This window comes from Syzygium oleosum, unplaced genomic scaffold, assembly GCF_021117445.2.
Source record: "Syzygium oleosum isolate NSW1041296 unplaced genomic scaffold, Sole_v2.1 Sole_v2.06, whole genome shotgun sequence".
Taxonomy (NCBI): Eukaryota; Viridiplantae; Streptophyta; class Magnoliopsida; order Myrtales; family Myrtaceae; genus Syzygium; species Syzygium oleosum.
In genome coordinates this window covers 10,567,243-10,584,943 of record NW_026607490.1, presented here as the reverse complement: position 1 = coordinate 10,584,943, position 17,701 = coordinate 10,567,243, and the positions used below count along the sequence as shown (strand labels likewise).

Below are 17,701 nucleotides of genomic sequence, written 5' to 3'. Positions count from 1 at the left end.
ACCCCGACAGCCCACCAGAGAACCCGGGTCCAGAACCCGAGCCAGTACCGGAGCCCGAACCCGAACCTGTGGCCCCTGCAGACCTCGACCTTGAAGAAGAATTCGAGGAGTCCGAGCCCGAGGAGGAGCCCATGGTGTCAGAGCATGAGGAGGAGCCGATCGAGATCGACTTGGACACGGAGTCGGAGCCTTCAGGGTCCGATTCGGACTGGGCGCCGTAGGGATGTTTAGGTGCTGGGTTTGGAAGCCTTTTTGGTAGAGCCCTTTTTTGTGTAGTCAGTTAGTCTACCCGACCACCTGTTCCTTTTTGATGACGAAGGTGGATTTTAACCCTAGAGGCCTAATGTATGAATATTTGTGATCTCAAGCTAATGTTATGAGTTTATTGATTTGTGCTTGTTCTACCCCGCTGTCATTATTAATTGTCTGGGTTGTTTAAATTTCGCTTCCGCTTGCGTACAACTTCGGGTGTTTCGTTTGGGTCGGCGACGCGTCCTAGGACGTCGCGATCAATACAACCGTGGAAGGGGTGTCACGAGCCCATTGGGGTTCGGGGCATGACAGATTTTGGGATGGCCAAGCTGGGGATCTTCTAGTGCTCTGAATGGGCTTTATTCTGACAATAAGCTCGCTTGGAATAGAGTTTCGTGGAGAAAGTTATGGGACAACCAAGTTTCGCGTTCAAGCTCCGCGTTGCAGACGGTTTTGGATAATCGCTTTGGATGAGTGATTTAAGGGTGTCTTTTAGTCGTTATGTTAGCGTCTAAGCCTAGTTTAGCTGAGTCGTAGTTGAGGTAACATTTTACATGGTTTTTTATACCGTTTTTCGATTAATTGTTAGGTATTTAAGTGTGTCAACTCGAGTAACTACTATAAGTTGATTTTTCGGCTTTCCAAGTGAGTGGTACTATTTCTTCTTTGAATTTGTAAGATCATGTTTAGAAAATGATATGCTATAGATATCTTATCATATGAGAAATGACATTTTGGTTGCATAAAACTGCCATTTTGTATATTTGAAATGGAAGATTGTTTTTGATTTCGGCTTGAATTTATTGAATGTAAATAAGTTTGTGAAACCTTTTGAGAAAGACTTATGAGGAGTCCTTCACTTTGAATGTGGTTTTTGAAGGATTATATACCGGTTTGCGAAATGATTTCTGGATTCGGTTTTGTGGATTGTGGATGATATCGTTGTAGATAAGTATTTGATACTCAATATCTCTATGAACCCAGAGGGGTTGTGGATATGCGCATACTAGTCTAGAATATCCTTGTAGGCCAAGCCACCGGCTTATAATAGGTGGAGATCTTGCTAAGAGGGGAATCTTGGTTGCTTTTCACGGGATATTATCCGTGATCATAGTTAGATTTCTAAGCATAAGATTAGCTAATAGAATGGACCATTGGCATGTGTTTTTCGACGAGATTGACCAGTGGAATGGACCATTGGTTTCTTCTTTGATATTATTGATTGAAACGAGCTTTCCTATTATGAAATGTTGTGTTAAAGTAGTATATAACGTATTTTGACCTTGAAGTTTGTCATATGCTGGAGTTGAGTTAATTGAGCTTTCGTTTGGTCTTATAATTGTGTGCATAATGGATGCTCGATCTATTTAGAAAAAACGTATTACTCATTGAGCCGTAATAGCTAATTCCTTTTATCTTACTTGTTTTTCAGGTTCTTCAGTGAGTCGCAAGTAGGGCGTGAGAGTTTCAGTAGCGGGGATGACTTTTTGTTAATAGGAACTTTTTTATATGAGTTTGACATAGTTGTGGAGCTTAAGTGTTAGCTTGTTGCTAGTTATGTATTTAGCCTTTTGATGGATTGTAGATAACTATGATATTGTAACCAGATATACATTTATCATATATATGTGGATGCATATATTTTGATATCAGGTAAGCTTTGGTTATGTTTAGGCTACGTCCTTTGGTGAAAGGATAGCCGTGTCATGCCCTTGTTCTTGTTGAGTTATGAGTGTGACATCTTATGAGGTGGAGCGTGCTTGCTTAAGGCTTCCCTACGATCGCCACTTCCTGTCATACACATATTTACAAAAAAAGGGATGAACAAGTCAATTCCTGTAAAAGATGATTTCATTAGGATGCATACGGTTTTACAATCTCAAATCATCATTTATAGGTTGTCCGGAAAGAGCAACCAGGTAAGAGGGACAAAAATGATCATGCATGTTTTCCTCACGAAATTCATTTTCAAGACATTTTGGAGGCAATACATGGAAGCTGAGCCTTTGATGGAGTTGTGGAGTCTGAAAATAGAAAATACTATTAATGTAAAGAGAGGAAAGTACTATTGCTAAGGACGCACATGTAATATTCTACTATAACTTTGTATGCCCTAATTCCTGCTATATATTGGGTGTATTTCTCTTGTAATTGTAACTTAAAATGATACTAATAGTGAAGAGATTGCCTAATGCGGCACCATAGTTATTTCCTTTTTTATTGTGAAACGGTTTTCCATGTAACAAAATTGCCCGTCTTCTTTTTCCCAAGAACTAGTATCAGAGCCTGGTTTAGCGGAATAGTAGGAGCGACAAAGATGGACGAAGGGAAGATAATAACCAATTGGTTCGACGGCAAGGACTTTGGATCTGGAAGACACAAATCAAGGATCTGCTGTATTAGAAGAACCTGCATTAGCCTTTGTGGGGACAAAACCAAGATCCAACCACGAAAGAAGACTTAGAATTGTTAGACCAACATGCCCTAGGTGTGATTCATCTCACGTTGACGCGAAACATTGCCTTCAACATCGCCAATGAGAAGACAACGGTGTAATTAATGAGGGCTCTATCCCACATGTACAAGAAGCCCTTTGCATTAAATAAGTAAAATCTTATCCGTCGTCTGTTCAATTTGAAGCTGGACAAAGGTGTTACTATGACTGGTTCGTGTTCTCTATTTCCTGTTCTCTATCACTTTTCTAATTCACGAGGGCTACAAGAGGGAGACGGACAGATTTTCAGATTTATTCGGGCTGAGGGCCTTGGGCTTTTTCTTTTCTTCTATAAGCCCAAGTAGTACATATTATGCAATTCAAAGCAAAATAAAGGTGGTATGGAGTAGGGGTGAGCAAGATGGACCGCCCAAATCGGGACTGGACATGACTGGATCGAACCGACCGGTTTGGTGCGGTTCTCGAGAATATCGGTCCGGTTCCCGGTTCCTAAAAGTGAAATCGGTTTCCGGGCGGTCCGGTTCCCGGTTCTAGGGTGGGAACCGGACCGGACCGGATCGATAAATATATATATTTTTTAATTTTTTCATATATATATTTATTTACTTTTTAAATACATATATATTTAAATAACAAAAGAAGCATTTGATAATTAATTTTTATTCGGTTCCAATGGGACCAACCCAAAAATGCTTTCATAAATTGGTCTTGAAAATGCTTCCCGGTTCCCTCTTGCCTTTACCAATTGGTCCCATTGGAAACGAATCGGACTGGACCGGACCAACGGTCCGGTCCGGTCCACGGTCCCAAAATTAGCCCGTCCGGTCTCCGGTCCTAGAAACTGGGAACCGGTCCTCCCGGTCCAGTTCCCGATTCTTGGGTTGGACTGGACCGGACCGGAAATCGCTCACCCCTAGTATGGAGAGCATTTTGTCAACGCGCATTGAATGTGAATACCCATATAATAAACCAATTCAGATAGAACATTATAGAGGTTGATTAGACAGTGCCAATAAAGTATGTAAAGTAGAAGACGAATGGTCACAATCACAACAAATCAAAATTGGATGCTGCCAAATAGTTTTATTGGTGCATATGGGAGAAAAGAGAGTGCATGAGTTGTTAAATAATGATCCCGACCGAGGGATAAAGATAAATCAACCACTGTGTGAGAACTTTCAACGACTCTTCCCCTTCTTTCTCCAATTGACTAGTCTGCTTTGCTAGGGCCACAAGTAAATTTCTTAATTTAGTGATGAATCGTTCTGTTACTGCTTTGACGAAACCTCAATCACGTAAAATTTCCTCTGTTACAGCTGAGAAATGCACGAATCTGATGTGGGAATAATAGTCTCTGATAATGTCTCTGTCTTTCTTTTTTTCTTTGTACTTCACTGTTTCAGCTGTCCAGGGTCGACTCAGCAGCGGGATTGTGCGGACCATTTCTTCAGAAAAAATATCACATCCTTAAAAAAACGAATAATTCATTTTCGAGAAAATGCAGGAATAGGTGTTCCTAATACGTCTTCACCATGAAAGGACTTGCCTGGTTGGTGATTTGCTTCCGATTTTTTGGTATATCATGCCATTGTTACATAAAGCATGCAGGATGTTCACACCATTTAGTCATCTGTTGTGCATTTGTGTTATGATAACATTAACAAGGATAAGCAGAGCAAGCATCTTAATATCAGAGAGGTAAAAGACCGATTCCAGCCAAAAGTATGATCTGAAAAACTAATAAGTAGTCAAACTTCCGTACGTGGATAATACTCCCCAAGAAGAAAACTCAAGATTTCTATGAAATAAAAATTCGATATGTAGAAGGTAAGAAACCGGGGAACGAAGACTCACTATTGCTGAATAAGTCTTCCAAACTTAGCTTTGTGGAGCAGGTGCCCATTGGAATATTATATACCGTTAAATTAATAAAAACTTTTGTGCTTCTAGCAATTTTATTACTCAAAGATATAAGGTAGCGGGACTGTCTTCCCAACTTTCATCTCAAAATGGTTAGCACAAAATCTGTCATGACAATTACGGTTAGAAAGTTGCCTTCATCTACCCTTCTTTAACAACTCTCCCACTTCTCTGAGAAAATCTGTGGAGGAGCTTCGAGGTTGAAAACAGAAGAGGGACATTTGGTTGTTTCAAGGGAATTAGCTAAAATTCTTTGTTGTTAATAGCGAAAACCTCTTTTGAATTAAACCTTCCTAAGCTTCTTTTTTCAACAGAATTAGGTGACTTGTGTAATATCCACCAGCTCAACATGGAAAGAGTCACACCCTTGATCCTCAAGTAAGCAATGTCTTATAAGTTCTAGAAGCCATTGGAAACAGACATTGCTTACAAATTCAAACTTTTGTAAAACCTTTCTGCTCATTAGTCGCAGCTTTGGACAACACCGTCTTATTTCTGACCACCGATTAACCATTTGCGGAAAAAAGAGAGTTTGCACAAAAGCATCAGTTAATGGACAAGGCACTAACTACACTAAATGATTCATCATGAGTTATGAACTCACATTGTGTATCCAAAGGTACTTAATGTATCAAGTTTTGAGCAACAGAAGAGTGAATCACGGCTGTGTATTGTTACTAAGTTCAGTGTTTGGGATGTTAAATCAGATGAAGCCCCTAATTATTACTGATAGGGAATATCAACAACCTAAGAATTTTCATGGTGAAGATGAGTGTGAAAAGTGCTTTTCCTACTCCAGAGACTAGAGAGGGTCCATTCAATCCACTTCAGACGCATGAAACTGTGTTCAGAAAACAGTCCTTGTTTAATCATGCTGCTCGAAATTGATGCTGAAGAGCTGAAGAGGTGAAGGAGGAATAATGCAAGGTTGTAAAAATTATGAATGAGCACTTCCATAGCTGATAATATGCATTGTTTAAGCTGCAGATGAACCGACCAAAAACAAAAATAGCTGGAGATGAGAAAATCAAATTAACTGCCACGTGATCGTAGTGGTTATGGAACAGTCCATCCTTTTGAATTAAGAAGGGGAAATAAAGATCAAACCTTTGAAAACATGGTAATCTGCAGGAAAACTTGTTGAGTAAATTGTATGCCTGGTCAAGCACTGTCATCTATAAATACAGACCATCTCAGCATGCAAGGCACCTCACTCCACCCTCCAGCAATAATACTCTGAGCTAGGAAATAGAACCTGAGATCAAAGCCGTACCTCCCGCCCACAATGAAGTCCCTTCCCATAAGTCTTCTCATTTTGGCTTTGGCGACTGCAACTGCCTTTGCTTATGACCCAAGTCCTCTTCAGGACATATGCGTGGCCATCGACGACCCGAAGTCTGCAGGTTGAACCTCTATTCTAGTGTTATTGACATTCTGTTTTCTTCTGGTTAATGATGCTATAAACAGAACGCGCAAAAAGGTTTTGTTTTGGTAGCGTGACAACATTGTTACCTATCATAGCTAGTCTAATAGTCATTGCATATTGAGTGATGGATATTTAGATGAGTTCTGTTTTCTTATGCAGTGTTTGTGAACGGGGAGTTTTGCAAGGACCCTAAGCAAGCCACTGCAGATGACTTTGTCTTTATGAAGTTCAGAAACCCTGGGAATACTGCAAACCCACTTGGATCAAAAGTCACACCTGCTACAGTCCTCGAGTTTCCAGGACTCAATACTTTGGGCATATCCATGGCTCGCATTGACTTCGCTCCCGGCGGTCTAAACCCTCCCCACACTCACCCCCGTGGCACTGAGGTTCTGGTCGTCATCGAGGGCACACTCCTTGTGGGCTTCGTGACATCCAACCAATTGAACAACACTCTTTTTACCAAAGTCTTGTACCAAGGGGACGTGTTTGTTTTCCCAATTGGACTCATTCACTTCCAGTTGAATACTGGAAAGACCCCTGCACTGGCCTTTGCTGGTTTGAGCAGCCAAAACCCAGGAGTCATTACCATAGCGAACTCCATCTTCGGAGCGAAGCCACCCATTTCTGCTGATGTTCTCACCAAGGCCTTCCAAGTGGACAAGAAAGTTGTCGACGACCTCCAGGCAAAGTTTTGGTACGACAACAACTAAATGGAGCAGATGACCAGAAAAATGCCCACAGAGCATGTGAGCCATATAGCGTATGAGATCATTGCTACTCTCCATGAGAGATTGCCAAGAATAAATCAATAATTTATCTCAATGTTTATACGGAATTTATATAACTTTTGTATGAATCATTGAGCAATAAAGATCATTTACTATGAAACTCCTTCACCACCACCGCACCCCACCCCCCTCTCTTTCTCTGTCCGTCCCTGCTTCACTAGTCTGATCAGCCTCAAAATGATCATTGAAATGTTGTTGCCATCTTATAGAACACAAAAGGTTATTGGACACATTCCATTACGGGGCTTGAACTTGCATAGAGATTCGATAAAGCTCTAGAAGGATCCATAAAAATTCCATTGGTGTCACCTTTTTCAAGCTCCAATTTTGTGGAGTCAAGGGAAAGGAAGTCCCAGTCCACACACCACTTGTCATCAAAAGCAATCCTTCGTGCTGCCTCGTTGCCAACTTGTTTCGTATTCACCAGGATGTATCGTCATTTTGTAGAAAACATGCGGTATTCTCACAGTTCGACATCTGCATATCTGTGAAAACTGTCCTATTGCAATTTGGTGGAGCTTTTACAATTCATGTGTTTCACTCCATGCTGAATTTCAGACCCTTTTCAAAACCATGATTAGTTTCAACCAAAAGCCCGATTTGGAAGACCATTCACTAAGATACTGTGCCATAGGCAAAGAATACTCCCTAAAATAACTCTAGGTAATGGAGTTGATTAAAAGAAGAATATGGAAATTTAAGAAACAAAAGGAAGTGGGGAACAAAGACTCACTATAACCAAATCGATGTCCTCTACAATATTTTATATAGATCAGGTGTTCGGAAAAGAATAGAGAGCACTAGAACTTACCATTCTTTGCTAGTAGGGAAGGACAATTATCCAACAAACTTTTTGTATCGAAAACGGTTTGGATGTGAAGCTCGCAGCAGAGATGCAAATTAAAAGTCACCATTATCTACACATTTTCAACAACTCTTCCATTTCACCGTGTTATATTAAGAAGTACAAACTGCCTTTTGACAGATCTGCCCCTTCTTCTGCAATTTCTTATAAGGGAGTCCTCGTTAGCAGATGTCGAAAAATAACCTTCTTTTTTATTTCCATGTTATAGGTTTTATTTCTTTTTCAATCATCGTCCCCAGTACATATTCGTTTTGGATCTAATAAACAGAACCACGATTGGTTGGCCTCTGATTGGTGTTGCAGTTTTTACATCCTTGCAATGCATGAAAAACATTAAAAAAAAAAAACAGAAGTACATGATTGAATCGTAATGCAATGCTTACACCAGACAAAGCGATGAAGTTCCTCTACATTTCCCTTTCCAAAAGCTTCAAGTGACCCAATTTACTTCATCAAGAGGACTGCCCGAGGTGCTGTGTGCAGGAATAGTTTACAAAAATTTGCAAACTCCCAAGGTCTGGTTGTTGTGGCTTACATTATATGGAGGTAAGTGAAGCATAAAACAAAAATTGAAACTATTGATTCTCAAATTACATTTTAGGAGCCAAACGCCAATGGACCTACAGCATATTTGAAGCTTTTTCAGGTGAAAAACAAGAAAGCGCATTTCTTGATTAAACCAAAGCATAACGGTAGCGCATTTCTTAATTAAACCAAAGCATAACGGTGTTGAGAAGGATGAAATGGATATCGAATTGTGACTATTTAATCTGAAATGCCATATCTCTATTCAATTTGACTTGGGTTTAAACTGAGGATAATACAATCATGTCCAGTGTTCTGCCTGAGTCCTTGATGTATTCCCAGCATAGTTCTCTCTCTAGTACATTAATCAACACATGCTTGCTAGGTCGTCCTTGCTCAAAGAAATTTTCGAATTGCAACAACATAAAAAACTAAAGTAAAAATTATGTTAATCCTCAAGCAGGCTCGTTCGACCCTATCTACAAGTCCAATCCAAAAACTATAAGACAATCTAAAAATCCATTCAACATAATATGAGATAACCTTCTTAACAATGCCTATCCATGTGAAACAACCTTAAGAAATGCTTTAGTCCTGGATAAGATACTTTTTTAGTCCAACATATGAAGTGCTTTGCAAGCAAGCATATCTCTGAATACTCTTTGTAATTTCCTCCAAATAACAGAGTGGATCAAATTTCTAATTTAACAAGGATAAAAATTAGCAACCAGACTCCTTACCAAAAAAAAAAAAATTAGCAACCAGAGACTATTTCTTTTAGGAATGTGAAAGCACATGTTCCTAAGACATGAAGATTGACCCTTTCAACAACATTTGCTGAGACAATATTGTATCAGTCCTTACTCAAACAAGCTGAGCCCGAAAAGGTGTCAGATAGCAATTATATAAGATAAACATGGTTAGGGTCCTCTCGATTACTTGGGTCGGTTTTTGGCCCCTAGATCACGTCAAATCACCCACATTGGTACATGAATGGTTTTGATAAGAGCCATCGCTCGAATGTTCCTTTTTAAGACTTGGCCTACATCGATTTAGTCCCGGGTCGTCGCACCGCTTCATGAAGGTTGCTGTTCATTTCTTTATCTGAGGAACAGGAAATCAAAGTAATGGACCCGTGCTTGTAGTTGTTGTGGAATGACTCGTCCATTGTGTCTAAAACTAAACTTGCATAATATTTGTAGTTTTGTCAAATAGAGCACTTGTCGCCATGCCTCATCAAGTAGATTACCTGGAGAGAGCCCACGTAGGCTTTCTAACTTATTCAACACTCACCTTTAACAAAAACTTAAGCCAACAAGTTTAGTATCAACTGAGTAAATTAATTGCTCTCACCTCGACATGTATCTGACTTAAAACCTATTTCACTAATACTCTTGGATGAACGCCTTAAAATATTAGCTTTTTAGTACTTCATGTAGGGGATTACTTACAGTCTACTCCTTTAAATATCCTTGTTTGAGCAATCTGATCTGTAACATCCTGAATTCGACCCACTTTCGTGATCAATGAAATAGATGTGTATTTCTCATTTCATTTTAGTAAGTCTCGCCCGGAACGGATCCTTCTCGGGATACTGACCAATAGGGAATGGCTAACTAGGAAAACGGTACATGGACCTAAGAACTCGACCGCGAATCGAGTCCGATTCCGAGAAACGATGAGGGAATATTTTGTACCAATGTGGGCCGATCCAAGGAGGGTGACGGATTTAGTTTAGCCAACGACGTACGATCGGAACGCGGGTGATTCCGCACGATCGAGAGTACGTGTGGCAAACAATCCCAAACTTATTCCGAACGATCGCGACCCCTGGAACTAGCGATAATCCTCGCGTTCTCTTGGAAGTCGAGACCGTCACGACTCGAGTAATCCTAAGTCGATACGCGTAACCCCTAAACAGCCGCCCGTTAGTAAGAGACGCTAAAATCGCATTTGAGCGAAATTGATCGTAGAATTGAGTCCGGACTTGAGTATCGAATTTCATGGATGTACGCGACTATTTTATAAGGACAACGTCGTATTTATGTGGCCAATTATATTTGGGATCGATATAGTCGAAAAATGGAATTTCGGACCGAAAATGGAAGATTACCATTTTGCCCCTAGGTACTAAGTGTTAATTCCGAATTTTAGAGGTTTTTAATTGGTTTATTCAGCCCTATTAGTGCCAAAATTCATTGGACATTGGTGCCCCCATCACTCTTGCTCAATTCCCTAAGTGCCCATAGATATTTTGTGTAAGAATGAATCTTGGCCCTAGATCTTGATTGGATGTGATTGGCCTTTGAATTGTGGCCCTTGGATCATCTTGTGAGTGGAGTGGGTAGGATAGACATTTTGAGTGGGGTAGGCCACCAACCCCCACCAACCCATTTTTTCATAAACCTCTCTCTCTCTCCTCTCACTCTCACTCTCACCATCACCAACCGGCCTCTCCCTTCTCCCTCACGCCTCACTCTCTCCCTCCTCTCTTCCTTGGCCGCGTGAGGAGCAGCCACCGCCGGAGCAACCGCACGCCGATGCCGCTCGCCGGTGCCGCCGCCGTGTGCCACCGCCGTGCGCCACCATCCTCACCCGACCAACCCGTCTCTCTCACTCTCTCTGCCTCCTCATTTCAGCACCATCACCATCACCATCATCTCGCCCTTCGCCGCCCAGCTCAGCCGGAGCACCACCGCCCGCCGTTCACCGCCGAGCGCCGTCGTGAGGACGCCGGAGCGCCGCCGCCGAACCAATTTGATCCAGCTACTGTTTGGCCCGTTTCTCTCCTTCTTCAGTCCACATTTGAAGCCTTAAACCTAGTGAGTGGAAACCCTAACCCTTAATTAGGATTATGTGCACTTTAGACAAGTTTTAGGGGTTATTAGGGTATTTTAGGGGTTAATTAGTGTGGGATGATTAGGGCTGATTTTGTGGCTGATTTGATAGTTTAGTGTGATGATTTAAATGTGGTTTGGTGGCCTAGAATGGGCTGAGCATTGGTTGATCATTGTGGTCTTGAATTGGGCTAATATGTGGGTTAAAATGAGTGCAATTCGTGGGCTGAGCATTGGCTGGTTTTGTGGTAATTTTAATAGCCTAATGTGATGATTTGGAGATGGATTAGTGGCCTAGGATGGACTGATTAAGTGGTTATCCATTGGGGTTTTAATTGGGCCTTGTGCGGCTCATATGTGGTTTGTTCGTGAATTGCCATGCGTGATTGGTTGGGCCATGTGGTGGCTGAATTGGGTGTGAATTATGCTTGATTATGCAATGTCATGTTGAGTGCTAGTGTGACTGAGAATTGAGGGGGCATGGCGGCCCTTGAGTGTGCTCAATTATATTGATTAATCGCATGAATTCAGATGCCCGAGTACATGTTGTGGTTGTTTGAATTCATTGATCCATTGGGCATGCTAAGAGGTGAATTAAGCATGCGGTGGCATAAATCGAGCATGCGGCCAATTTAAATTGAGTGCCCGAGTGTGATTATTATGGCCATAATTTGTGCATATCAAGCATTGGCATAACATGTGCATATTGTGAATGTGCACGAATGGCATGAGCATGTAATCACCTAAATCGCCCTGAGGCGTCGTTTACGCGGGGTTCAGATAATAATTGGTGAGTTGCGCTCGTGTGATCACATAAGCCCTGAGGCGTCGTTTACGCGGGGTAATGAACCCGTCCTGAGGCGTTTAACGCGGGACGATGCCCAGATTACCGGAAGATGGCCAATCTGAGGCGTCCCACATGCGGGTTGTGTCATGAGCCTGATGCGTTTAACGTGGGCCGGAGATCGATCGAAGAGTGATAGACCTGATGCGTTTTACGCGGATCGGACCTGATGCGTGTTACACGGGTCGGTGGAAAATGGAAAGTTGGCACGTGTGCAAGTGTGCAAGTGTGCATTGAATTGTGCAAGCATAAGCATGACATTGGCAAGTGTGCGAAGAGTGCATAAATGAGTGCAAACATGTGTGTGGCATGTGACAGTGGCCAATTGACATGTGTATGTGCATTGCTGGGCATAGTATTATTATTATTATGTGCCTAACCTGCAGGGTCACTATATGCTTGATTTGGGCCCGAGGGCCTAAGTCATGTGATTGCTCAACTGTGTGTTTAGTTGATACTTGTCCGGGAGGTGCATGTTAGCCTAGTTTCGGTCTAGGGGGCTTACTCGCTGAGATTTATTCTCATTGTTGTTTAAACCCCACTTTTCAGACCCCCGACCTTGAGATGGTGGATGCGCCACTCCGTTTTGGGATCCCGTATCGCATAGAGCGATAGGTGACGGTACACCCCGTAGGGAACGGGGAGTCGTATGTTAGGTACTTCAATATAGTATAGGTCGATGAGGGCGTGCCACATCTCAGGGCCCATCCCTATCTTGCGTGGTGTTTTCGGGACGAGTTCGGTACCCATGGACCTCTTAGGACCTTCGAAGTCCCGTTCGACATATTAGGCCAGCCGGATCCGCAGACCGCCTATGGAGAGGTCGTGAGCCCCGCTGCCACGCCTGAGGAGGATTTCGGCGACCAACTCATCATCTTGGAGATGGATGCCGAGTCCGAGGGAGAGGAGCCGATGGACTGGGAGTCTGACATCGAGCCGAAGCCGGAGCCCATGGAGCAGGAGCTAGAGCCGGAGGGTGATTCCTGAGGGGAGTCAGTGGACGCCGAGTCTAAGCCGGATTCGATGGATTCTGAGCTTGAGTCGTCTGATGACTCGACTGAGTCCTCAGAATCTGACTCAGACTGGATGCCCTAGGGTTTATCCCCGACCATAGTAGAGTAAGGCCGACACTTTTTGGATAGGTGCCCTTCTTAGGTTTAGTACCCTGACCCCTGAACCACATACCGCTTTTTGATGTTAGTGGTTGTTAACCCATTTTGGTTTATATGTGTATTTCTTTTGCATTGGATATTGTAAATCCCTATTATTAATGCAAGTATATATTTATGATGGTTGTTGTTCGATGGCTATCCTTTATCATGTTTTACATCGTACGGGTGTTTGTTTGCTTCCGCATGTGCAATGATCTCTGTTGTTGGGTTTTGGGTCGGCGACGCATCCTGGGACGTCGCACTGAATAGATCTCGGTTGGGTTGTCGCGCGCTCGTAAGGTTCGGGGCGTGACATGATCCATTACAGCCTTTTTATGCAATGTAGTCTCTAACTTAAGCATATTTGTGCGATTGAGTCATCCGGTGATCTAATAAAAAACACAAAAGCATTTATGATAAAGTGTTGCTCTGGGCCCACGCTAGAATAAAAAACACAAAAGTACCAAAGACAAGATTTGTGAATCGAGAGAGAGCATGCACACAGAAGGTCGAGATGGGGTAGGGTCAACCTGGCACTCTTTGAGGCCTCGTTGGGCCTAGGCCATGCTTTAGCAGGGTCACAGCCTCCTAGTATTTCCAGTAGTAAGGGTCAATCGTCGCCGGGGCACCATCAACCCTAATAAAGGTAAGGGAGGGCTTTCAACACAACCCTCAGAGCAAGGTAAAGGGATCATGAGCCCTCAAATTGCAGAAAAATGGCTCGAGAGCCCTAGCCAGTGTAGCCACTCCTCAGCGGGGCTGGCGAGCCCTAGACACCGCACGTGCACAATGAAGGCCTACCAGTGCTCTCTTGGATGGCGAAGGGCTAGCAACACTTTGCCAAAGCAAGGGTTCCTAACCTTCTACCATTTTTAAATAACAATACTTTTTAATTCTTGAAAACAAAGTTTCTCATTCTATCCTCTGATTGGTCTTGCAAGATCAGAGAAAAGATGACAGAGTAATTGGGCCATATAACAGGAAAATTGTCCAAAAGTCCTAAACTTATTACACTTTTGTCAATTTAGTCCTAAACCTTTCAATTTTTCCAATTGAATCATAAACTTTTTGACGTTTTGCCAATTGAATTCATCCAATTAATTTTGGCTGAAAATCGCTGAGGTAGACGCCAACCTTCTTACGTGCAAGCACTTTTGCTTACAAGTTCTAACTTTTGTAAAACCTTTCTGCTCATTAGGTTGCAGAGCACTCGCAACTTTGGACAACAGCTTCTTATTTCTAACGTACCATTAACCATTTGCGGACAAAAGAGACAAAGTTTGCACATGAGCATCAATTAACATGAGTTATGTGTTAAAATATTTAAATAATAAACCACGCATTCATCTATTAGTTTTAGAACAATTAACAGTAATCCCACAAAATTTCATATGGTATCAAAGCTGGAGATCCTGAGTTTGAATCTTTTCAGGCCCCACTTGCTTTCCCAATTCAATATTTCCAAGCCTAGTACTAGGGAAAAAGACTCGACTAAGCGTGAGGGGGAGTGTTAGAATATTTAATTAATAAACCGCACCTTCATTTATTAGCCTAAGCTTTTAGAGCAGTTGGCAGTAGTCCCACAAAATCTCACATTATGAGCTCGCATTGTGTATCCAAAGGTACTTTTTTTTTATCGAAGGTACTTAACGTATGATGTTTTGTGCAACGGTAGCGTGAATCACTGCCATGTGCATTGTTACTAAGTTCAGCGTTTGGCATGTTAAATCAGATGAAATCCCCTAACTATTACTGAAAGGGAATATCGGCAACCTCAAAATTATCACGGTGAAGATAAGTGTGAAAAGAGCTTTCCTACTCCAGCGAGGGTCACTTCAATCCACTTCAGACGCATGAAACTATGTTCAGAGAGCAGTCCTTGTTTGATCACGCTGCTCCAAATTGATGCTGAAGAGCTGAAGCGGTGAAGGAGGAATGATGCAAGGTTGTAATAGTCATGAATGAGCACTTCCATAGCTGATAATATCCATTGTTTAAGCTGGAGATGAGAAAATCAAACTGACTGCCACGTGACGGTAGTGGTTATAGAAAAGTCCATTCTTTTGAATTAGGGTTAATATCACGAAAAACCCTAAACTGGTACACTTGTAACACATTTACCCCAAATTATTTTTTTGACCATAAAAAACCCCCAACCGGTACACCTGTGACACATTTACCCCGAACTATTTTTTTGACCATAAAAAACCCCGAACTGGTACACCCGTGACAATTTTACCCCGAACATACCACAAAAAACCCCAAACTGGTACACATGTGACAATTTTACCCCGAACTAATTTTTAATATTATTTTTTTTATTTTTTGAATTTTTTTTTCTTTTTTTTTTCTGCACCTTCAACTTTGGCCGATCGCCGGTCCGGCGACCGGCCAAAGGCAAAATCCGGCGTGGGCCGCCCTCGCCCGACTCGGGCGGCCCTCGCCGGCGTCGGGCGGCCCTCGCTCGACTCGGGCGAGGCCGCCCTCGCCGGCGTCGGGCGGCCCTCGCTCGACTCGGGCGAGGCCGCCCTCGCCGGCGTCGGGCGGCCCTTGCATGGCGCGAGCAAGGGCGGCCCTCACTCGATGCGAGGCGAGGTCGCCCTCGCCGGATCCGGCGAGGGCGGCCCTCACTCGATGCAGGCGAGGGCCGCCCGACGCCGGCGAGGGCCGCCCACGCTGACTTCCGCCTTTGGCCGGTCACCGGACCGGCGACCGGCCAAAGTTGAACGTGCAGAAAAAAAAAAAGAAAAAAAAAGAAAAGAAAAAATTCAAAAAAATTTAAAAAATAATATTAAAAATTAGTTCAGGGTAAAATTGTCACATGTGTACCAGTTTGGGGTTTTTTGTGGTATGTTCGGGGTAAAATTGTCACAGGTGTACCAGTTCGGGGTTTTTTATAGTCAAAAAAATAGTTTTAGGTAAATGTGTCACACGTGTACCAGTTTAAGATTTTCGTGGTATTAACCCTTTGAATTAAGAAGGGGAAATAAAGATCAAACCTTTGACAGCATGGTAATCCGCAGGAAAACTGGTCGTGTAAATTGTATACCTGGTCAAGCAACTGTCATCTATAAATAGAGACCATATTAGGATGCAAGGCACCTCACTCCACCCTCGAGCAATAATACTCTGAGCTAGGAAATAGAACCTGCGATCAAAGCCCTACCTCCCGCCCACAATGAAGTCCCTTCCCATAAGCCTTCTCATTTTGGCTTTGGCGACTGCAACTGCCTTTGCTTATGACCCAAGTCCTCTTCAGGACATATGCGTGGCCATTGATGACCCGAAGTCTGCAGGTTGAACCTCTATTCTAGTGTTATTGACATTCTGTTTTCTTCTGGTTAATGATGCTATACACTGAACGCGCAAAAAGGTTTTGTTTTGGTAGCATGACAACATTGTTACCTATCATAACTAGTCTAATAGTCATCGCATATTGAGTGATGCATATTTAGATGAGTTCTGTTTTCTTATGCAGTGTTTGTGAACGGGAAGTTTTGCAAGGACCCTAAGCAAGCCACTGCAGATGACTTCGTCTTTATGAAGTTCAGAAACCCTGGGAATACTGCAAACCCACTTGGATCCTTCGTCACACCTGCTACAGTCCTCGAGTTTCCAGGACTCAATACTTTGGGCATATCCATGGCTCGCATTGACTTTGCTCCTGGCGGTCTAAACCCTCCCCACATTCACCCCCGCGGCACAGAGGTTCTGGTCGTCGTCGAGGGCACACTCCTTGTCGGCTTCGTCACATCCAACCAATTGAACAACACTCTTTTTACCAAAGTCTTGTACCAAGGCGACGTGTTTGTTTTCCCAATTGGACTCATTCACTTCCAGTTGAATACTGGAGAGACCCCTGCACTGGCCTTTGCTGGTTTGAGCAGCCAAAACCCAGGAGTCATTATCATAGCTAACTCCATCTTCGGATCGAAGCCACCCATTTCTGCTGATGTTCTCACCAAGGCCTTCCAAGTGGACAAGAAAGTTGTCGACGACCTCCAGGCAAAGTTTTGGTACGACAACAACTAAATGGAGCAGATGACCAGATAAATGCCCACAAAGCATGTGAGCCATATAGCGTATGAGATCATTGCAACTCTCCATGAGAGATTGCCAAGAATAAATCAATAATTTATCTCAATGTTTATATGGAATCTATGTACCTTGTTTATGAATTATTGAGCAATAAAGATCGTTTACCAGGAAACTCCGTCACCACCACCACAGCCCCTCTCCCATTCTTTCTCCGTCTCTCCCTCCCTCCTTGTTTTATGGAATATCTCTCATTCGAGAGGAGTCAAATGCTAAGCAAACTCATATCTGAAACAAAACATAGATTTTGATCAGACATCTATGAATTCAGTGAAAATAATTGCGACGACTTGGGAACTCAGATCAGCCTCGAAATGATCATTGAAATGTTGTTGTCATCTTATAGAGCACATAAGATTATTGGACACATTGCATTATGGGGCTTGAACTCGCCTAGAGATTCAACATACCTTTATAAGGATCCATAAAATTCCATTGGTGTCAACTTTTTCTTGCTCCAATTTTGTGGAAGCAGGGGAAAGGAAGTCCCAGTCCACACACCGCTTGTCATCAAGATCCATGCTTCGTGCTGCCTAGATG

General features: G+C 42.8%; 2 protein-coding genes across 2 annotated transcripts; both read left to right on the top strand.

Moving 5' to 3' along the window:
• The first annotated feature begins 5,872 nt into the window (after window positions 1-5,872).
• On the top strand, window positions 5,873-6,944 carry LOC115662855 (germin-like protein subfamily 1 member 13). Its single transcript, XM_030584942.2, has 2 exons — window positions 5,873-6,030; window positions 6,213-6,944. Exons 1-2 carry the CDS (start codon window positions 5,913-5,915, stop codon window positions 6,764-6,766), a joined length of 672 nt encoding a protein of 223 aa, XP_030440802.1. The 5' UTR covers window positions 5,873-5,912; the 3' UTR covers window positions 6,767-6,944.
• Window positions 6,945-16,180: 9,236 nt separating this feature from the next.
• On the top strand, window positions 16,181-17,276 carry LOC130138441 (germin-like protein subfamily 1 member 13). The gene is made up of 2 exons (XM_056312616.1): window positions 16,181-16,362; window positions 16,545-17,276. Exons 1-2 carry the CDS (start codon window positions 16,245-16,247, stop codon window positions 17,096-17,098), a joined length of 672 nt encoding a protein of 223 aa, XP_056168591.1. The 5' UTR covers window positions 16,181-16,244; the 3' UTR covers window positions 17,099-17,276.
• Window positions 17,277-17,701: the final 425 nt, after the last annotated feature.

Coding starts and splice junctions, on each gene's coding strand:
- LOC130138441 (XM_056312616.1), top strand. CDS start 16,245: ATGAAGTCCCTTCCCATAAGCCTTCTCATTTTGGCTTTGGCGACTGCA. Junction 16,363..16,544: donor TGATGACCCGAAGTCTGCAG/GTTGAACCTCTA, acceptor TTTCTTATGCAG/TGTTTGTGAACGGGAAGTTT.
- LOC115662855 (XM_030584942.2), top strand. CDS start 5,913: ATGAAGTCCCTTCCCATAAGTCTTCTCATTTTGGCTTTGGCGACTGCA. Junction 6,031..6,212: donor CGACGACCCGAAGTCTGCAG/GTTGAACCTCTA, acceptor TTTCTTATGCAG/TGTTTGTGAACGGGGAGTTT.